Raw genomic sequence first — 22,873 nt, forward strand, 5'->3', positions numbered from 1 at the left:
TGGAGGGTTTGGTATTCAGACTCAGTCATGACCACGGCCTGTGAAACCTCAGCAGCGCCTTCTGAGCACATGGCTAGGTTTGGTGTCTGCTTCCCAGGCTCAAAGTCATTCTTGCTAGTTGTCCCTCACCACACCTGACAGCCCAGACACCCCAGACACCCCCAGAATGTCCCGTGGTGTCCTCAGTGGTGGAGGGAGATACTGGGTAGTGCCCTCCTCCCTGCTCCTGGCCCCATGGGGGGGGGGGCGAACATGCCCCGGGAGGCTATTGGTTTAGTGGTCTGGCAGCTGGGGTTACCTTTGGAATGAAGCTGATCTCCCACCCATCGAAGGAGAAGGAGAAGGGCTCCCACTGCACCTCCACGGTGGTCTCTGTGATGGTCTTGAACTGCAGCCCTCGGGGGGTGGAGAGATCTGAAACACAGCAGTGGGGGTGACCATGTCACGGCGATTGTACGGAGACTGTCACCGGGGCTCCGGCCGGGTGTGCGTGAGTGTCGTGGGCGACGCACCTGGTGGGGGCGGCCCGCTCCCTTGTGGCCTGGTGAAAGTCTTGGAGAAATCCATGGGCAAAGGTAACCCAATCTAATCAATACTTCTGTTTCCTATTCCATAATACCTCATTATGGAATAGAAAGGTATTATGGAAGTATAAAAGTCATGCCTTCCTCTCCCTACTAAGGTGGTGAATCTTGGCATCTAACATCACACCTTTTTCTGGGAACCTGAATGCTATCTTCGGAGGCTGTATGGATTCCTGAGAGGTGACGGAATGGCTACTGTCAGCGTTCCCACCTCACACCCAGGAAAAGGGAGGCACAGAGTTGGCTGGAGGGGCGGAACCCACCCACTTCAGGATGAAGGCCGGGAGGCTTGCCTTGGCCCTCTGATGGGCAGTGGGCGTATTTTGTTCATTCAAACCACCACATGTAGTAGGGGCCTGAAATTTCCACTTCACATCCACAAGCAAAGCATAGCCATCCACCACGGCCAGTGGCAGACCCTGGGGTTTTCGCTCCTATTTGACCATCTCCTTTTCTCCAGCAGTTCTTTCATTGCTTCTCTCTTCTCTCCCTGACTCACCTTTGCCTCCCTAATGTCGTTTCCTTCCTCTCCTACTCCCCTCTCCCCCCGCACACGTGCGTACACTCGCACAGGCGCGGACAGGGTCAGTGAGGTGGATGCGCGGTTGCCCTGACCCACGCCGGCGTGGCTTTTCTCCGTCCTGCGGGGAGCCTGCTTTCCACTGCAGCTTCATCTCTGTCAGGATGTTCCCGTGGGGGCACAAGCAGGCTCTCGTCCTCCCTGGGCAGAAGCCCTCTCATGCTTCTGGGTGGAAAGGCAGGGCTGGTTCTGAGCCTACCTTCAGGCATGCCAGGTGAGTTGACGCGATTTTGTCCTTGTCACCTGGGAGTGTGCCTGAGGGGATGCCCTTACTTGGCATAAGAAACACTACAGGAGATGGAAAACCTCGTCACCACAGGGGCACGAGGGTCAGGGACAAGGCGCTCGGGAGTGGGGCCAGGCACTGGCTGTGCTGACTCATCACAGAGCAAGGTGGGGACAGTGGCAGATGGTGACCTGCCTCTCCATAACCACTGCAGGTATGTAAAACCTGTTCTTAGGCACCAGAGGAGTTAAAGAAAAAAAAAAAGATCAAATAGAAACAGAGATAACTACCAACATTCGAACAAAGTGGGCATTCGCAGGAAGAGTCTGATATGATCCCAGGCCACATCATCCCCTGAAAAACGAGGGACAAGCTGACTTCTTCAGTCCTGTCCTCCCTGCCTGTCTCTATCCTTGCATCCTTCACAGCTCTCAGTTCAAGTCCTTGGGAACTCTGTGAAAGCTCCCGGCCCACTCTTTCTACAGTGACCTCCCCCTTTTCTGAATTCTCACGGTATTTGTCACCCAAATACCATCTGGTCATTTGAGAATGACACAAATTGGGTTCCAACTTCTTATCTCATATGTAATGATGAGCCTCATTTTCTGACCCAGGGGCTTCTGGGTCACGGTCACTCCTTGTCCTGGTTCTCTGCTACTGCCGCCGCCTCCGTGACATCATGAAATACACATTTGGTCTTGGCCACAGGTTCCTGGAACACGGCTCCTAGAACCCACGGGACCTCTGGACTGGTAGGAGTATCTTTTGTATGATTATAGGATACCTTGTAGCTGGGGCTCCTGGAGAGCTGGTGTCTAGAAAAATCTAGGCGTGATTAGAGGCTTGGCATCTTCAGCTCCACCTCCCAAGCTGCACGCCTAAACCAATCATGCCCCCGTAGTCAGCTCCCCAGAAGAAGCCTGAACAACGGGGTTCAGAGAGCTTCCAGGCCAGGGGGCACAGGGAGGTGTGGGGAGGGCAGCATGACCAGAGAGGCCGGGGAAGCTTCACGTTCCTCCCCCTTTGTACCTCGCCCTACCTGTCTCTTCATCGGGCTTCATCCTGAGTTGTGTCCTTCATAATAAGCTGGTCAGTAAAGCACTTTCCGGAGGTCTATGAGCTGTTCTAATGAATTATCGAATCTAAGGAGGGGTTGCGGGAACCCCTTGAGTTTATGGCCAGTGGGTCAGAAGTACCAGTGAGAACCTGGGATGGGCACCTGGGGCGGGGGCAGTCCTCGGAGACTGAGGCCTGAACGCGTGGGACCTGACGCTAAGTCAGAGCTGAACCGAATTGCAGGTTGCCCGCACGGTGTCTGAGAGTAGAACTGGTGTTGGAAAAAAGGATTTAAGAATTCAGAGGTGCATAAAGAAAAAAATAACAGTGGTCTACTCCCTCAAAGAGTCAATATTAATAGTTGGTATGCAATCTTTGAAAATTTTTCCATGCTTCAGTAAACCTACAAAATATAGATACACACCTATAGGAGTTTTTAGAAATAAGAAAAATGTCCATTTCTTACAGAAAGCAGTTGACTTGCTTTCTATCCCCGTCTCTGTCCTAGTCTTTCTTTTATTTTTCCCCACTGAACTTCTCTAAACCATGTTCTAGAGCCTCAATTTTATCATCAAAATGGCCTAGCAAGCCATTTCGCTGAACGAATCATGCCAACCCTCTAAGGCAAGTGGGTGTTGCTAGTTACGGCTTTCAGTAAGATCCTTCCCCCTTGCAATGCCATCTACAACACGCCATACAGAATGTGCTTATTACATGTCCCACTTCAGGTCCCCTGGTTTTGGGCCTCTAACTGGAATCAGTCCGTATCATTCTCATCTTTCCTTGTCTTCCATCCAGACTCTGCCTTAGAACAAGTCAGGACTCAACAACAAAAGGACTTTGAGTCCTTTGGGTCTGTAACTGACGGAGCTGACTGGGTGTGGACACTCTCTGAATCGGAAGGGCCTTTTGGATGACGTACCCTTTCCTAAGTGGGTCATGTCAGGAGCCTGTCCCCCCCACCCCCACCCCCCAGAGTGGTGACGATTACAGGCGTCCCCAAGGAATTAAGACAAGACACTGCACACTCTCACGAATGCTCATGGTCTCATGTAGGAGGACAGAAAAATGAAGCAGGACGGGGAGATGGTACGTACGGGTGGCCACCTTGGCAGTGATGGGAAGGCTGAGGATGTTGCTAATGACAGCGTGGACGCTGATGTTGTAGGTGAGACCTGGCTCCAGCTCGGTGATGGTGACACCACGCCAATCTCCAGGCACCCGCTGCTGGAGCTGGAGGCCCGCCGGGGCCGTTGGCTGGTAAGAGATCACATATTCCGTCACTGCCATCGGCCCGTCCCATGCCAGCTCAATGGACCTGTCGCTGATACCAGCCACTCGCAAGTCCTCTGGAGGGGCAGCTACCGGGAGGCAATACACAGATAGCATGAGCTCAGAGGACTGCCTTCCCCATCCCGACTCGTCCTGCTGCCTCACGGCTCACCCCGTGTGCCCTGTCTGGACGCTCTGCTCGGCTCCATGGCTTAGGTGATTTGTAAGGCCCTTTGGGGTGGCTTCCTGTCTTTCTGAGCTTGGTTTTCCCGTCTGTAGGGGACTCCGAGTCAGTAATGTGCTGGATCCAGCTCCTACTGACTCGTGAAACCTGACTCTCAAATGCTTGGGAATTTTGCAAGACAGAGGTTAAATACAGCCTTTGGGACAGGTTATTGCATTTTGCTGAGTATATTGTGCACCCACATATTTGGCCCAAACTCTCAGGAAAAAAAATCTTTCATTTTAATTTTTTAGTTCAATTATTTATTTATATTTAGATACTTGTATTTTGTATTATTAAGAAATTTTAGCATTTATTTTAAACATACTGATATTGTTATGCTTTCTAGAGTTACAGTTTTTAATCCATAAGCAAAAGTAAGAAAATTAAAAACATTTATATAGACACAGAACTAGTACTACCCAAGTATAATGCAGATCCTTATTTTTGCCTCAACAATTTGGGCAAAAACTGTGCATTATACATGGCAAAATACGGGTACAGATAAGCTTAGAATTAAGTAAATTAGACTAAAAACATATTCATAAATACCCAACACTCATCACTTTCATATTATTTCACTACATTTGACTCTTCTCTATGACCTTGAGGTAATTCACATGTGCTGTGTCTCTCTGGCAGAAATGCTGATGAGCTGTGTCCTTTCGCACAGGACTACTGCCCACCCACGTGTGGTAACATCATGCTGGTAGTTTGAAACTGACCTCCGAGGGAGTGTTTACACCATGGAAATTGGCAAGAGCTACAAAGCAAGGCTTTTTATTTTCTTCTTCGGAGAGCTAGTTATTAGACACTTAATAGCATACCAGTGGCCAGAATTTATGGTAGTTTAATACACTGTCACCAGATTACCCTGGAAGACAATATTTGATTTTGCAAGAGGAAATAAAGGCATATTTCCAGTTATCTTGCAAAATACAAGACACCCAAACAGTAAGTCCTGGATATCATGGACTGTTAAAGTCATTCAATAATGCCTTATTGGATCATTTTCTCTGTTAAATAGACACTTTAAGTTTTGAAAGAAATGTAACTTGGGTTAAACTAGTTTTAATTAGCCTTGATCTTGGGGATGATGATAAAGAAGCATTCTTGATGGTATTGCTTTTCTCTCTTGTTCAACTGCTATTTAAAGAATCACCAAAGATTAAACCTCAGTGAAATGGTCTTTCATGTAGGGTCCTCTTGGGAAGGGAAGATTCGACCAGGAGCGTGGTATTAAATCATTGAACCTTTAAGACCAATTAGGAGGCTAAGTCCCGGGCCCCTGTAATTGGATCTGCCCACAGATGAAATCAAAGATCGGGCCAATATTGAAACAGTCATAATTAACTGGGGAGGCTTCGGCTAGTTTAAGAGTTGCTACTGGTTTTGAAAATTTCTCCCCGGAGAATTTTCACTTTTAATTTTTACAAGTGCGTGGGACCACAGCCAGCTGCTGGTCACAGGCCCAGGCTCAGAGAATGCCTGGCCCCCCGTGGGGCTCACACGTGCACCCTCAGCTCCTCAGCAGCGGCAGCCAGGAGGGGCCCAGACTCGGAGGAAGGAAATCGAGAGCACGTATTTGCAATATTGAGCATTGGCTTTGATTTCTTTGCCCCCAGAGTGTTCACGGTGGAAAACAGTCCACATTAGCAGAGCTTCCGAAGATGGCAAATGTTGACCAGAACAAAACATTAAAAATGTATTGTTTACATGTATAAAGCTAAGGAAATGTAAATTAAATTTAAATAATTAAACTTCCAAATGATAATTTATTAAGCATACATCATTTCTAATTCTGACATTATTAATGTTTGAACCACACTGAGAGCATTCTGTAGGGTTCATGCAGAGTAACTCCGGACCAAGGGGAACAGGGTCGATCAGCAGAACTGTGAGTAGTTTGCGTGGTTACAGGAAGCATTTATTAGGCCCCATGCTGAACACTCTTGCGTGGATTGTCTCATTCCACCCTTCACCAGCACTGTGGGACAGGGATGATTATTGCCCTGATTTTGTGGGTGAGAAACAAAACTCTGTAAACACAGAAGCAACTGTTTAAACTGGCAGAACAGATCTAACAGGGGTGTCCAACCTGTGGTCCACAGGCTGCATGCAGCCCAGGATGGCTGTGAATGACGCCCAACACAAAACTGTACGTCTGCTTAAAACATGATGAGATTTTCTGTGATTACGTGTTGCACTGTATTTAATGTGTGGCCCAGAGACGCCAAAAGGTTGGACGCCCCTGGAGAACCTCTGAGCCAGTACACAACACCCTTTACATTTGCACAGCATTTCAGTCTCAAACACATTCACATGCACATTCTAGCCAGAATTTAAAAAAGAAGTCCGTTGTGTCTGCACCCAGTGCTCTCTGCCCTCCAGCCTGTTGGTGTGTCGGGCGTCGTCCTTCACTTCCGTGCAGCCGCCAAAGGAAACCAGGCAAGAGGATGATCCAGACAGTCCTTCAGGAGGCGAGTTCCAGCCTACTGTGCGTCGTGGAGGTAAGAAAAGTCCTTTTAAACAGCTTCTCCAGTGCTTGTCTCCTGTGATTCAGCACATCCATTCCAGGCTCCTAGGGGAGGCTTCTCCCGTCACGGTGACAGAAATGGCCATTCCAAATTTCAAGGCCGCAACAACTCTTGGGGCAGTTGGGACAAGTCAGTACTCCCTTCTGGTTCCTTCTTCCAGAAAACAAAGCTAGTAATACCAACAAAGGATGATCCAAGAGGAGTATTTTGGGGATTTTAAAGTTAAAAGAGATACAGATGGATTTTTTTTATCTTTGACCACCTCACCTGGCAAATTTTAATCTTGAGGCCTGAGGTGGGCAGCACACACAGCCTTCACTTCTGGTGAGGAAGCAGCTCCAGTGAAGAGGTCCTGGGAGCAGTGTCTCGAGGGGAGGGGCCGCCCCCACCTGGCCTGTGGCTTAGCAGCAGCTGTGTACACGGGGTGTCAGTAATTCACATGAAATGATGCGAGACTGAACTAGAAAGCAAGCTGTGGAGGAGCTGTGGTGCCTTGTGCTCTGAATTTGGGGGGCGGGGTGCAAGGGAGTCTGAGGTTCCCACTTTGAAACTTAGGGGAGAGCAGGCAGTTAGAGTAATAACAACCCGTGGCTTGAGGAGTGCAGTTGCCCCTGTCTGCAAACAGGCCACGCTGGTGGCTTTGTGGGTCTGCATCAATTTCACACCTAGGTGGGAGAGCGATAGAATTAGTTCCGGGAACTGTCTCACTCTAAGGAGTGAGTGACGACCGTCAGGTGCTGATGGCTGGGCTGCTGGCAGAGGCTGCTGGTGACGACTCCCCACGGGTCTGACGGCATCGCACACCCCGCTCTGCTGGCGCTTTTATCCCGTGGATTCAGAGGAGTCTCGGCCAGCACACTGACCAGCTCCCGCGGGAACCTGCTTCACGGGGGGCAGGTGTGGACAATCCATTTAATGGGCTTGAATTCCCGCTTCCAACATCGAGCTCTTTCCATCATTTGACACAGCTTGGCTTTCATATCAAAAGACGATTTCTTTGTGTACATGGCTTTTCAAACATTTTTAAAAATTCTGCTCTACTTAGCATCCCGGAGAGGATTAAAGAATGCTAGAAGGTGGTGGGCGACCAGGGTTATCTTTCTCGCTCCACCACTAATTAGCTTCCTGGCTGGAAAAATCTTTGCCTCTCCGGACGGCTGCTTTTTACATCTGTGAAATGAGAAGTCTGGAGCAGCTGCTGAGGCCTGTTTAAGTGCTCCTATTCATGAATTTATCTTCAGGCAGCCAGCGAAAAGGGGCAAACGGGCGGAGATGCCCTTCCCTGGCCCACGACGAGTGAAGGCTGGGGCTAGGAGTCCCACACAGTGGCCAGCTACTGTCCACGCTCTTGCAAAGAGGAAGGAACGACCCAAGAGCAAGTCTACGCTGTGGCTCCCCGTGGTTTCGCCTTCCTCCCTCCTGCCGTGAGGTCAGCAGGGCCCCTGGCTTGTGTGCACCAGGCCAGAGACGTCCCGCAGTGCACACACAGCCCCTCCCCCACGGCCTCTGCACAAAGATCAAGCCAAGGAGCACTTTAGATAACGGCCTAGATGGTTGTAGGCAGACACCCATGGTGTTCGGTTTAAAAGGCACAAGAACAGTGCCTCCCGCAGTGCCTGGTGGCTCCAGGGTTGCCATAGAAACAGATGGGGAGATGATGTAACTGTCCTTCACACAGGCTTTGGAACCTGTGATTTTTCATCTGGGCCTCCAGAAAGTGTGCCTCCAACAGCACAGAGGGGACCTGTTAGAGGCAGCCTGTGCCCCTGGTTCGGCCTCAGCCCAGGTCAGCGACCGCTGTGCTGCCAGCCGCCGAGTCTTCCCCGAATGACCAGGGGGCTTTGTCTCCAGTTCAGTTCGGACCCTGGGTCAGATTTAAGACTCTGTCTGCAAAGGGACCTGCCCCTGTAGAAAAGCAGGGTCAAGAACATGACAAGTACGTACAGCCCTCCCGAAGCACGTGGACGACAGAAGGGCCATAGGCACAGTGGCCCCTTTACATCCTCGGGTCCCTCCCCCAGCACTGCCTAGTGACTTCAGATTCAGAAACATTGGAGCCTTAACTTCTGCTTGAATTGTTCTTCCAGAAGAGCTGGTGTAACATCTAAGTATACTTTGACCAAGCTATTTCAGTTCAGAAAGCCAAATTAGGAGGCTCAGTAAGTCCCTGACTGTAGAGGAAAATGAAGGAACGCGGACGTGTTTTTTTCCTAAGCAATGCACTATTATTTGTTTACTTGTGTCCGTCCGTCCCCGCACCCCCCCCCCCCCCCCGCCATGGCTGTTATTGCCATGGATCTTCTGAATTAGATCCTCATTTTAGATACCGCCTTTGCATTGGTGCCTGGGGTGTGGGCCGCACGTGGGCTTGGCTCCCGTCTGCCGCATGTCACCTGGACAAAGGGAGTCACAGCCTGCTGATGCACTAACTGTGAGCATGCCAGCGCCTGCTGGCAGACCTCCGTACTTTCCCCCTGTTCGCGCTCAACCCCTTACCTACACTCACACTGTGCCCCATGAGGGTGCCGGACCGTTTGGTCAACTAGCAACACCTGGCAGTGTGTAAGCGCCTGCCTAGCCGGTCTGGTTATCGCAGCCTCCCCAGGGTCCAGGGTGGCAGCGTTCAGAAGGGCTTGTCCTGGGACACGGGGAGAGGCACGTACTTTGTCTGTACTTTGCCACGTACAATGTGCACTTTCTCACCCAAACCTCGGAGGGGGAAATAGGGATGCACATTATACATGGGTAGCACCTGAAATACCCTGTATCTGTTCTTGTGTTTTATAATGATTTGTTACATAGAATTTTTGGTACCATAATATGTGCAGAAATAAATGCTAGAATTCCTTTAGAGTACAACAACCAAGTATCTAAGTATAAATAAATAAATACTAGAATTCAACAATTAAAAGATTCTTTTCCTGAAAGTTTGGGTCGAAGATGTGGGTGTGTGATAAACACAGCAAAATACGGTATTTGGGGGCCAGGAAGGGAGCTTGTGGACACCCTCCGAGTTAGAGTGGCCTTGCACAAGCTGTTCCCACGGCCTGTCTCTCCATTTTCCTCTGCCTCTAGGACAGAGGAATGGGGTCACCAAGACCATCGCCTTCAGTCTCAGGCGTCAGACCCAACTTTCGGCGAGAGTCTGACCTTTTCTGCCTCGCCCTGTCCCCCGCCTCCCGTTAAGTCTGCCCCATCAATGGTGACGGGCTGGCTGAAGAAACTAGCTCCCTTGGAAAGCAGATGAGCAAGACGCAACAGGGAATTATGTTTGCCTCAAGCCCACCTTCCCTTCCATGTCTCTTGCCCTCTCCCGTGAGTTTGCTGGGCCCGTGCCCGAGGCCCGGGAGCCCCTCCTACCTGCCGAGCAGTCCGGGCCTTGGTAGCCCTCGTCACAGAAGCAGAGTCCCTCCTGGCACTGCCCTCGTCCACTGCAGGCATTCGGGCACCGCCGCTGGCCGCAGTCCTCCCCGACGTAGCCCTCCTGGCACCAGCAGGTCCCGTTGGCACAGGTCCCCTTCCCCGAACAGTCCCCGGGGCACTTGAGCACGCTGCAGTCCTCCCCCACGTAGGGCTCCTCGCAGACACACTGCCCGTCCACGCAGAGCCCCCGAGAGCTGCAGTCCGCGGGGCACCGGAGCTCGGAGCAGTCATCGCCCCCGTACTCGCTGTCACAGATGCACTGGCCGTCCACACATGCGCCCCGGCCGGAGCAGCCCAGGGGGCAGTAGGGCTCCGAGCAGTTCTTGCCGAACCAGCCTTCGTGGCAGACACAGCCACAGGACTCGAGGCTGAAGTTGCCGTGGCCACCGCACTGAGGGATGTAGTCCAGGTGTCCTGGAATGGTCAGGGAGAAGGTCAAAGGGCAGCACTGGCACCCCCTGAAAACAGTGCATGGTGGGGGGGCAGAGACCTCCTCGCACTCCCTGATCAGACTTGGGCTGCTGAAAGTGAATCTCAGCCTGTATAATCAACTTTATAACTGTCTCCCCCAATTTGGGTTGCCTGTGCTGAGCACAGTGCTGGGGGCGAGGATGTGTGAGCACGGGGACCTCACACACCGGGAGTTCGCCTTCAGTGGGCCCCAGCTTGGGTTCCCGAGGAAGAGGCCTGAGATGGGGATTCACGTGAAAGTGACTCATCAGAAAGTGCTCCCAGGCTCTGGCTGGTGCAGCTCAGTGGATGGGGCACGGGCCTGCGAACCAAAGGATCACGGTTTGATTCCCAGTCAAGGCACATGCCAGGGTTGCAGGCCAGTTCCCAGTGGGGGACGCATGAGAGGCAACCATACACTGATGTTTCTCTCCTCCTCTCCTTCCCTTCCCCTCTAAAAAAATAAATAAATAAATAAATAAAAACAAAGTGCTCCCAGGAAAAATGATGGGGAAAGGAGGTGTTTGGGGAGGGAAGGAGCCCAAGCCAGATATGACGTCAGGCACAGTCCCAGGAGCGGTCACTTGGGTTCAGTCTGGCAGGATGCCTTGGTCACAGTGTAGCTGACACCTCGCTGAGGGTAAAGGGCCATCCCTGGGGGGTGTGCATGCTCAGGCCCTTCCATTCTCTCTCTGGGCAGGCCAAGAGGGGTCCCACAGCCCGAGGACAGCCCCTGATAAAGGCACCCAGGTGCTGTGGGGACGGAGGGGGACCTGAGGGGATGTAGGCTGGGCACTGAGCCCGCTATGTAGGGCAAGGTCGTATGTGCTATAGAGCCGCCCTGTCCCTCCTTCCTGCCATCCAACTCTCTCTGCTCATTCATCACCACTCAGCTCCAGGGTCACCTCAAAGGCTGCCCACAACCTCGGCCTCATTTAGTCACTACTGGCTGTGATCTTTTTAGGATTCTGTGCTTATCTCTGTCCTGGCCCTCACCACGCTGTAACCACAGCAGCGAATTTATCTGGCTAACATGAATCAAACAAACTTATTAAGCAAACACAAACCCAGTACCTGCTTGACATCCTTCTCTGCACTTGGCCTTGGGGATCTGAAGTGCAGTCAGTTATATCCTGTTTAATCCTGTCACTTCAATCAGCCCCCGCGGCCCGAAAGGATTCAGCACTGACATTGCTGAGTACGGCTCTTGCTCGTCGATTTTTCCGTGTCTGCCAGGGAGCCTGGGGGGAGGCTGGGAAAAAGCCACTTACAAAGCTGCCCAGCTGCCTGGGCAGCAAAGCGCCCATGTTCACAAATGTGAGCATCCCCGGCTCCACGAGAAAACCGACCTGACAGTTCTCACCAACTGGAGACTGAACAACTGGACTCTCTTCTCGCCTGCAGACTATGTCTAGTTTTGGTTGGGAAGAGGAGCGGAGGTGAGAAAGCCCACGATGCACGTCATTACTCAAAGACGGCCCCTGGTCTGCATGCATCTCAGGATAAATGTGTCTGCTGGCCTTCCGGGCACGTGGGCCGTCCAGGCCGCTTCCTGCTCTCACCCTGTGAGAGCCTGGGGACCTCAGAAGGGAAAGCTGAACCCAAGATAGTACGATTCTTCTTCCTAAGGAACACACGGCCTGCCTTGGAGGTCCCTTTCGGGTGAGAGAAGATGTGCACCCATGGGCACACACACAGCTCCTGCACACTGGGGCCCGCTGGTGACCGCTGTACTTGTACGGGGCTCCCTGGATGCCAGGCTTTCACCTGAGTAGCTGCTTTTATGTTCAGTGACTCCTGGCCATTCCTGTCTCTCACCATTTGTCGGTGGGGAAAGAAAAGCATGGCCCACAGAACTTGCTTCGGGATTAAGCCAGTAAGTAGCAGAGCCGGGATTTGAACTCAGGAAGTCTGGCTCTGAAACATAATGACCCCTATCAGAGACACACGGACAGCACTCATAAGAGTTACTCATCAGGGGGGTGGAGGCGGCTAGAGGTACCTCCCTGGACATTCAGGGGGCAGTGGTTTAAGCTCTGTGAAGTGTGTGCACGTGTGTGAGCAGGTGTGTGTACATGTGCGTGCTGCTGGAGGGGCAGGGGCCAGAACTTCCATCTTGCTGGGGACAACAGGGACGAGTCCTCAAAGACCTGGGTGCCTGTCCTTCACTCAGATGGGAGGAAAGCTGTGACTGAGTGAGCATGGCGCCCGCAGCCCCCAGTCCCCTGGGCTGCCACGGATACACCCAATCCGTGAAAACCTGGGCTGAGTGCAGAACTGGGGCGCCGTTACCGGGCTCGACCGCCACCATCAGGCTAACATATTTCAAACTGGCGAGCGGAGCAGTGATGAGGATGCAGGCGCTGAACCTGCGGGGAAAGACCGCCTTTCGATCTTAGAGGAGGTTTAACGGAGAGCTGCAGACTGGGGTGCCCGTTCCCCACCTCCTTCCCCACTTGAGGCCTCTGCAGGCCCGGCCCTACCTGTGGCGGCACCGTCTTGGCAACAGCTGCCACACTGGTCCCGCAGCACCGACACCTCCCTCTCCAGCATCTCGATGCGGCTGAGCAGCTCCCGTAGCACCCGGGCTGAACCGGCGCACGGGCAGGCCTGTTTGGGGAGTTTGATCTGGTGGGTGAAGGTGACCTGGTTCTCCTGGTCGGAGGTCTGGCCCAGGTACTCGGCCGGCTCCTCATCTTCCGCACTCACCTCCCTCTCGGCGGAGGCCTCCAGCCCCGAGGAGCAGAGACTGTCCAGGGGCACGTTGATGTTGCACATGTGGTTGAAGACCACGGGCGGCTCATTGTCGGAGGTGTTGTAGCTGGCCACGCCTCCCTCCTCCTCCACCGCCTGTCTCTGGACCCTTTCCGTGGGCACCTCCAGCTGACACTCTGAGGGCTTGAGCATGGAGCCCAGAAGGATCAGGTTGACGCCAAGGAGCATGTTCTTCAGGACCCCTGCTTCCCCGTCCGCCCCCATCCTCTCTGCAGCGCCCCAGGGTCAACGCCGGCCTGTGGCACACAGCATGGAGCTGTCGGAATCTGCAAGAGAAACAGGGCTGAGATGGCCTCTGAGACCTGCACCTGGGGCCGCGCTGGGTACCGTCCTGCAAAGCCACAGAGCAGGCCGCAGAGGACTTTCAAGGGCAAGGTTGGGAAAAGACAGGAGCATTCAGGTCCTAAAAGCCCAGAGCTTTGTCCCCTGGGGGGAGGGATCCCTGACACAGACACCGCTTCTGCCGAAGAACACCTGGGTTTCCCAAAGACTTGTCTGGGACGCGCGCGTCTGGACCCTGTGGTGGCGGGTGATCCCAGCAAAGAGAATACACGAGGGCAGGGGTGCACCCTGGGGTGCTGTGCAGAGGCCATTTCTCCCAAGAAAACTCAGAGCTTCCTTCCGCTGCCGGGTGAGAATTAGAATGAAGTCCTCGTGGAGCCTCAGGCACACCCCCACATTTTCCCAGCCGAGCCGGGGCCCCGCCAGCCACTTCAGAATAACTTATTAACTCCTCTGAGCTCATCTCTTCAATACAAATTGACTTTGGAGTAACCAACCAGGCAGATAATATAGTTCCAGGTAATTGTGGTTGTTAATAACCCTTGGGTACATTTGTGATGATCTGGGACTGTGTGAGCTGAACTTTCTTTTAATCTTCTCATTAGTGTCGTCCCAGCGCTGTGCGATCACAGGGGTCCTTTATTCCGGAGTCCTGTTTCAATTGCTGAAATAACAAATCAGCCCCTCTGCTGGTCACCACGTCACAGAGAGCCACAGAGAGTAAGACACTTACTGTAATGCAAACCTCTTGTGTGGAAACTGTATTTCTTTTCTACTTCCCACGTGAAGGAGATAAAAGGCTCACAAACTTTGCTTCTAGAGGTGGTGTGAGAGGCGCTGAGAAGAGGAATAACCGAGAGAGGGTGAGATGAGAGGAACTTGGAGTCTGTGGGCGAAACAACACATGGAACGAACGCTTGCTGAACGTTCCTGGTGCACAGACCACGCTGCGCCGCTCACTCCTGGCCTCAGCTGACCCTCAGCACAACCCTACAATGGGCGTGGTGCTCATTCCTGACTTAGGATGGAGGAAATTCTGCCTAGAGAGGTCAGGGTTTGAGTGCAAAGGTTAATTAAGAGCTGGACTCCAGAGTCAGGCTGCCTGGGTGCAAACCCCACTCCTTTGCTTTGCAGCTGTGAGGAGACCATTCAACCTCTCTGAGCCCCAGTTTCTCCATCTATAAGGTGGGGATCAAGAGTACCTACAGCTGATGGAACTGTGGTGATGACTGAGTTAGAACCTGTGTAACACTCAGCTGGAACCTGACACTCGGTAAAACAAACACGCACTGTTCGCCGACAGGTAGATTAACTGTTTCGGTTGCTGTCCTATTCGGGTCAGATACAGCCTCATAACCACTGCCAGGGCTTTGCGCTTCACTGTGGATAAATGGTCGCGGCTCAGAGACACATCCACACGCCAAATGTTTATGACCTAGTCCCTGTCCTTGAGAAACTGTCCTCAGTCTCATGGAGGAGACGGAAACACAAGTAAATTTAATGGCTTTGCAATGTGATCATGACGGTGACCAATAAGAACATGAAATACCCCGGGGGGCTGCAGTGACATAGGCCACCGAGCCAGGAATAGCAGGGAAATCCACTCAGGGGGTGCGGTGGGCCATCCGCGCTCCTGGCCCAGGGTTCCTGGCCTGGCTTCCAGACACGTGATGGGACTATACTGTCTAGGACATGATTCCATCCACAGCAATACCGACAGCCACCTGGGCATTTACCAGGCACCAAGATACATGTTTTCCTTACATTATTCCATTGGTTCCTGACAACGACCATATAAGCAAGGGGGGGAGTTCTGGCCAAGATGGAGGCATAGGTAGACACACTGTGCCTCCTCGCACAACCCAAAGAAGGACAATAACAATTTAGAAACAACAACCAGAACTGACAGAAAACTGAACTCTATGGAAGTCCGACAACCCAGGAGTTAAAATAGACACATTCACCCAGACTTGCTGGCGGTGCGAAGTCAGGTGGCTGAGCGGAGAGGGGTCTCGGCACAAAAAGCGGTGGCACTGGGTGTGCAAGGCAGGAGCCGACGAACCCCAGGCATGCAAGACGGCAGCGGGTGGCCCCTGGGTGTGCTGGTGGCAGCCGGCAGACCCAGCGAGACGGTGACTGTGAAGTGGGGCATGGCGTGCAAGGCGGCTGGCTGACCAAGGGGTCCCACATTCGTGCACAGATAAACCAGGAGAAACCAGGAGCAAGACAGACCGCGAAACCCAGGGTCCAGGCGCAGGGAAATAAAGCCTCAAAACACTGATTAAAAACACCTGTGGGGGGGGTGTTGAGGTTCCGGGAGAGACTCCCAAACTCACAGGAGAGTTTGTTGGAGAGACCCACAGGGTCCTAGAACATACACAAAACCACCCACCTGGGAGTCAGCACCAGAAGGGCCCAGTTTACTTGGGGGAAGCAGCAGACGGGACTGAAATCTGAAAGAGAGCGGAGCAAGCGCCATTGTTCCCTGTCTGACTCCACGCCCACAAACAGCGTCACAACCCAGCGACGTGGGTTGCCCCGCCCTGGTGAACACCTAAGGCTCCGCCCCCTCATACGTAACAGGTGGGACAAGACAAAAAAAAATGGCCCAAACAGAAGAACAGATCAAAACTCCAGAGCAAATATAAGCAAGCGACCAAGAGATAGCCAACCTATCAGATGCACAGCTCAAAGCACTGGTGATCAGGATGCTCACAGAATTGGTTGATTTTGATTGCAAATTAGATGAAAAAATGAAGGCTACGCTAAGTGAAATTTAAAAAAATGTACAGGGAACCAATAGTGATGGGAAGGAAACTGGGACTCAAATCAATGGAGTGGACCAGAAGGAAGGAAGAAACAACCAAACAGAAAAGAATGAAGAAACAAGAATTCAAAAAATGAGGAGAGGCTTAGGAACCTCCACGACATCTTTAAATGTTCCAACATCCGAATTATAGGGGTGCCAGAAGGGGAATAGGAAGAGCAATAAGTGGAAAAGTTATCTGAACAAATAATAAAGGAGAGCTTCCCCAATCTGGAAAAGGAAATAGATTTCTAGGATGCTCAGAGAGTCCCAAACAAGTTGGACCCAAGGAGAAACACACCAAGACACATCATAATTACATTAACCAAGATTAAAATCAAGGAAAGAATCTTATAATTAGCAAGAGAAAAGGAGGCAGTTACCTACAAAGGAGAGCCCATAAGACTGTCAGCGGATTTCTCAAAAGAGACCTTCCAGGCAAGAAGGGGCTGGAAAGAAGTATTCCAAGTCATGAAAGGCAAGGACCTACATCCAAGATTGCTCTATTCAGCAAAGCTTTCATTTAGAATGGAAGAGCAGATAAGCTGCTTCTCAGATAAGGTCAAGTTAAAGGAGTTCATCATTACCAAGCCCTTACTATATGAAATATTAAACGGACTTATCTAAGAAAAAGAAGATCAAAAACATGTACAGTAAAATAACAGCAAACTCACAATTATTAACAGCCACACCTAAAACAAAAACAAAAGCAAACTAAGCAAACGACAGGAACAGAACCACAGACATGGAGATCACATGGTTAGCAACACGGGAGTGGGAGGAGGAGAGCAAGGGAGAAGGTACAGAGAATAAGTAGCACAGACAGTAGGTAGGAAATACGGGGGACGGCAAGAATAGTGTGGGAAATGTCGAAGCTAAAGAACTTATGACACATGGACATGAGCTAAAGCAGGGGAATGTGGGTGGGAGGGGGTGTGCAGGGTTGAGGGGAATGAAGGGGGAAAATGGGACAACTGCAAAAGAATAATCAATAAAATATATTTTAAAAAATAACAAGGGAGGAGTGGTATCTAGGAGCTGAGCTATTTAGTAACTGGTGGGGCTCAGGCAACAACCAATCAGACGGGGCACCAACCAGTTGGACCAGCTGTAAATCACCCGTGGGGCTGTGTGGTGACCCCACTATGACGGTAGGTCTTTTTCTAATTTCTGTTGTGGACATGAGGACAAACGAGCTTCAGGAAAGGCCAAGGAATTGACCGAGACGGACAGCGCATGAGCAGAGGGGCCAAGCCTGAGCCTGGTGCAGCCGACCACAGTGTGCACTCTTTAAAAACATTTTTAAAAAATTGATTTTAGAGAGAGGGGAAGGGAGGGAGAAAGAGCGGGAGAGAAACATGGATGTGAGACAGAAAGATCAATGGGTTGCCTCTTCCACGCACTCCAACTAGTCTAGGGACTGAACCCACAACACAGGCATGTGCTCTGACCGTGATTTGAACCTGCGACCTTCCCGTGTGCCGATGCTCCAGCCAACTGACCCACACCGGTCAGGGCAGTCTGGGCTGCTCTTCACGGCGGTTTCTCCACCACCTTTAATTAGTGGCCGCACACCATTCTCGTGGAAAGGCATACAAATCAGCCCTCTTACAAATCAACATGCCCCTCTCCCTGAAGGAGCCCTGGGACTCCCTGGCAGTGACCACATTCAGCGGGATGTTTACTCTGCCCATCCTGTCCACTGTCCCAGACACTGCTTTAGTCTCTCTGCCTGGAGGAGAGGCTGGTCTCATGGTACCCAGCCCACACTGCGTCCCAGGAAGCCAGAGCAATTTTCAACCAGGAACCGAGACCCTAGAGGGGGCCGGAGACATGTCTGAGACTTGCCCTTCCCCGCTGAGCCAGCAGTTACAGAAAACTGGGGCCGGTGGCAGCACCCTCCGGCTCTATTCACTTCTCTGAGCTCCCCGTGAGGAGTCCCTGTCACCGGCCACCGTTAATCACGCTGCAGACCCTCCTGCTTCTCCCCTGCTTCTGCACATTTGGTTTGGGTTGCTTTTCTGCACAGAGAGAAGGTGGGATGGACGGCGTGAGGGGCTTCACTTTTCTCACTTCTTCTGAAGCCTTGCTGAAGGCGAGCTAGAGCTAACGCTTATTAACACCTACTTAATAAATGTGCCTTCAGTTCTGCTAGGCTCGTGTCATGTCACAATTATTTCAAAGTGGCTTTTCTTTCTTGTGTCCCTGAAAGCTTCCCTCTCCGGCTCCATCTTCTACCTCCACCTCCTAGTCCTCTGTATCGCTAAGAATGCTGTTTGGGGGGTGTCTTCCGGGGGCACTTTCCAGCGGTGCAGTGGGCAAGTTTTTGCAGTTCCCTCTGAAGAAGGCCTGGTCTAATCCCACGGCATACTCATGGTGCTGCATTTGATGTTCGACTCCTGGGGGGCGGGGGTCCCATCTGCTCCGAGACCCACGATCTGGCTTTAGTGCGAGGGGGGATGTCTGCATCTCTAAGCCAAATGCATCTCTAAGCTACAGCAGAGCCTCCTCCCCTCCCCTTCACTGTCTTCCTATCTCTCAGACGCATCGCCTGACTGGTAGGACCCCAGGGCTAGAAGCAAGACGGGCCAGTCCCAGATGAAGTGGTGGTGGGAGGAGGGAAAGGAGAGAATGGAGGGGGACGAATGGCAGAGTGCCAGGCTGGCCAGGGGGACAGGTGAGAGTTCCATAGGTGGAGTGAGAAAATATAAACCCAAGGGACAGATAATAGGCCCAGGGTCCAATGATATACTAACAGCGGTGAGCAAGACAGACAGCTATTGACCTGGCAAATGACAATGCGGGGGACTTGCAGCAGTTGGACAGGTCATATTCAAGGAATCTGCGAGGTCCCATTGATTCATTTCCTGCGCTCCAGCTTCCTTATCAGTACAGTTATCGTGGCCGCACCGAGGGGTCTCCGGGGAATTTGTAAGAGGAAGGTAGATGGCAGGATGGCCCTGTGGGCCGGGGTGGTGCTGTGTTACTGAGGGTGCGTTCCTCTCCGGGAAGTCACCCTGGCCACTGAAGGTCTCCCGTGAGCAGCCTTCCTCTCCCTTGGCCTGTCCACCTGTCCTCCCCTGGCACGGAAGACTTTGCTGCTGTTGTAGAAAAACACCCTGCAGGCCCTCACCTTTTCACAGGCTGGAGGAGAAGGGAGAGGAGAGCTGGTCTCAAGAAGGTGGTAGGGGCCGGGAGGGGAGGAAGAGGAATAGGAAGAGGAAAGCCAGCAACCACTCAGGAGCGAAGCCTCTGCATTCCTTTTCCTGGAGTCGAGGCGGGGATGGGAGTGAGACATGGACAGAGGGACCTCTGGGGGTGGAAATGGAAGGGAAAACGATGTGTGTGCAGGTTGTTGGGCAGGTTGGGAGAGGCCGTCTCGGGGGGAGGGGTGGCGTTCTGGATTTCCAGCTGCCGCCAACAAGAATCCCCAGGGGAGATTTACAGACCAGAACTCTATCTGTGAAAAAAAAAATGACTCTCTTTTTTCAGTGAGAAATAGTTTAAAAATAGTTCTCCTCCCTGCCGTTGGGACGCTCTGTCACTTGGAGAAAGAGAGTAATTATGAAAGACGAGGTTGTAATGTGATTACAGCGGCCCCATTGTGTCAGCGGAGGCAGCTGGGCTGCCGGGAAGCCCGGGCCGCTCTCCCCATCAGCGCTGGGCCTTTATTGGGCCTGTCAGGCTGGTGAACAGAACCCGAGGGCAGAAAACTCCCTGCAGACAGGCCTGCACGGCCACTCCAGAGCTGTCAGGAGGCCCGCAGCGGGGTGGGAGGTCGGCAGCCCCATGCTCCGGAACTGTGTCCGCTTCCACGGGCCCCACTGCCATCTGCGGGAAGGGCAGCTGGTGCAGAACCCCGTGGGGCACATTCATGTTCCGGCGCTAGGGGTCAGCCCAGGCCGCCTGCGGCGCTGTGCCCGCGTGGCTTAGAGGAGCCACAGTGGCTGGGATGCGGGGTTGGCTTCTGGTCCCGTCCTCTGGCTCTGTCTTGCATGCTCTGTGAGAACTCTAACTGACCTGACCTCCCGGACAATTCCTCTTCATATGCAAAACTGGGTCTTCAAAAATAGGGTCCTGGACATTGATCCAGGGCATGACACCAAAGGAGTGAGAAGTCCTCTGCCTGGAAGTGAGGATGAGGTCATTGGGTTCCAATTCCCCACTTTACAACACATCCAGCAACACTGGGCCACCGGAACTGCTGGGGGACACTGTTTTCTGGGGGGGGGGCTGAGGTGGGCGGCCTGCCTTCCAGGTTGCCCTGATGATTTTTGGTCAACAAAGATCCCGTTAAGGTGAGAATTTACCCACCTTTTACAGATGCCAGAGAATCTGTATCCTCTGCAAAGCATTTGAGTAGATAGAATTCAAAATACGTACTGCCATTTAACCTAGAGAAACGTTGATGGGATTGTTCCCATTTTACAGATGAAACTCCAGGCATGGGAACGACCTGCCCAGCCACACACAGCGAGTCGGAGGCGAGCTGAGTCCCGAGTGGTGTTTGCAGAGTCAGCGCTGCCACGGATGCCCAGCCTCCCCCCTCAGCAGCGGCTTCCATCCTTTGCAAGTAGGCAGGATATAAATAATGAATTCCTACTGAGTCTCCAGCATTTTGGTCAAGAATTCCTCCCGGAGTCTGACTCTTACTGTCGTTAATACCTGTTTTTCGTCTGTGTTCCTTGAGCTGGGAGCGCAGTACGTCTCCATTTGCTGTTCAGTTATTCTTCTTGAAGAACCGTCATATTACTCTTTTCCTTCTTTACCTTTCGCGAGACTGCAAGGAAAACCCCCTCTTAAGAAAGACCGCCCGTCTGACTGTGGCCCGGATCCATGGTTTCTGGCTCCTGCCCGAGACGCCCACGAGGATGGATGGAGAAGTTGGTGCAGAGCGTGAACAGGGGTCTCCGCCCTTGGGGGCCTTGTCATCTAGTCGAGCAGACCGGACCCCCCCACACAGAACCGAAGGGGAAAGCAAAGCAGTCCATTTCTACCAGTAAACAGAAGACCACTCATTTTAAGTTTAAAAGGAGCTCCTGGCTGTGAAGAAAGATGAGTGTGGGAGAAGAGATGGGAGAGGGAGTGATGCCATCCAGGTGCAGGGATGGTGTCGGAAGCGGGGGGGTAGAGTTGTGGGGTACAGCTGGGGGGAGGGGCAAAGGGCCGAGCGTGAACGGAGTTCATTGGACCCCCAAGGCCGAATGCACGGAAGTTCTACTGTGGAAGAGACCATCTGCGGTCTTCACGAAGGCTCGAAGTCCACTGAAACGAGGCCATGCACACCCCACTTGCACGCCCGGGCTGTGCCTGTGCACGCGGGCAGCAGCCATGCATTTTCAGAGCTTGCAGGGCTGGATGTCCACAGACCAGTGGGATCCAGGCGGACAACGAGGGGCCAATTCAAGAACGTGGCTCAGAACATCTAATTAATTGTAATTGCCAACGTAGAAATTGTTTTTCTTGATTCCCAGGGCACCGAAGCCCTTCGGAAACAAACGGGTCTCAGGAATAGTCACCTTTGAAAACGGTGCTCACCCACACAGCGAACACCAGCTAATTCGTCTGCTCTAAAAATACACTAATGACAGATTCAAATATCAGATTCATGCTGTTTTCAATTACATGACACAACTCTATTGGAGTTGATCCTTCCAGCAGGAACGGAATAATTGCTTTCATATTGGATATCCATTAATTTCTTCAGAGGGCTCGTGCGTTGGAGGTGACAGCTGATGAACGTTCAGGTCTAAAGGAGTTACTGACTCCATCGTATAAATTATGTCTTTTAGAGCATGAAATCGCACTCCCTCCCCCACCCGAGGGCTCTACACAGGTGCAAGACACATAATTATTTTCTGCCTGAGGTGTGAGGACCCTCAGAGTCATGCTGCCCAGAGCAGGACTTGCTTAATTAAATTCCGTTACACGGTGACAGCATGCCAGGACCTGGGCGGGGTTTCATGGAGATGTCAGGGGTGAGCCAGGGAACTCTCAGGTAGCTCCCCGTGTCAGCTGGAGGAAGGTGGTCACGTAACGGGAATACGCAGCAGACCACGACGAGGGCCGGACCAGGGGTGTGGGCAAATTCTGGGAGCCCAGCAGCAGGAAGCTTTTCAATCAGAAGACTCTTGAGAGACAGCGCCATGGAAGGGGTGGCCTGGGGGTGTCTGTGAGTGTTCCGAGGTGGAGGGTCCTGAGTGGCCTCTTCCAAATGTGCTCTGGAGTCCCTGGCTTGTTGAGCCCCCAGTTTTTCCAGCAGGGCGTGGCACCACGGAGAGGAAACCCCTTGACATCTGTGGCTGCGGTCGGCCCCAAAGATGAATTCTAATCTGAGAAATGTAAACGTTGGTTTTGCTTGTCATTTATCTTAGTTTGAGGTGATGTAGTTGCTAAGGCCCAGATTAGTCTTCCTCATGACTTTAGAGAGTGATTTTACCAGGCTACATAATTTGTTACATTCTTTCTCTCTCCCTGTCTTGACAAAACGCATTTTGCTCTCCATTAAGTTATACAACATCATCTTTGTTCATTATTGTTTAGAGGAGGCTCCAGTGAAATTCAAATGCGGTTTTATTAACTGCTAAATCCGGGGGATGTATTGTAAAAGATTGGATGTTTAAATGTTTTCAATCTGAATAAAGACAAGAATGGACTAT

The 22,873-nt window shown here is 52.1% G+C and overlaps 1 protein-coding gene across 3 annotated transcripts in view; it reads right to left on the minus strand.

Annotated features, from left to right (window-relative positions):
- Positions 1-22,873, minus strand: part of TNR (tenascin R) — a 153,309-nt gene that overhangs the window by 50,909 nt on the left and 79,527 nt on the right. The window contains exons 2-6 of one of the 3 annotated variants that reach the window (XM_037035142.1): positions 13,061-13,392; positions 12,835-12,961; positions 9,839-10,315; positions 3,544-3,807; positions 299-414 (exon numbers count right to left, since the gene is read on the minus strand). In XM_037035142.1, the coding sequence (XP_036891037.1) occupies positions 299-414; positions 3,544-3,807; positions 9,839-10,315; positions 12,835-12,961; positions 13,061-13,330 (1,254 nt within the window). In that variant the 5' untranslated portion in view covers positions 13,331-13,392. Of the gene's footprint in view, positions 1-298; positions 415-3,543; positions 3,808-9,838; positions 10,316-12,834; positions 13,393-22,873 lie in introns of those variants that run through there. The other 2 variants (XM_037035141.1, XM_037035143.1) reach the window with 2 other exon arrangements.

Source organism: Sturnira hondurensis, unplaced genomic scaffold (genome assembly GCF_014824575.4).
Source record: "Sturnira hondurensis isolate 20B ecotype Veracruz unplaced genomic scaffold, ASM1482457v3 Scaffold0022215, whole genome shotgun sequence".
Taxonomy (NCBI): Eukaryota; Metazoa; Chordata; class Mammalia; order Chiroptera; family Phyllostomidae; genus Sturnira; species Sturnira hondurensis.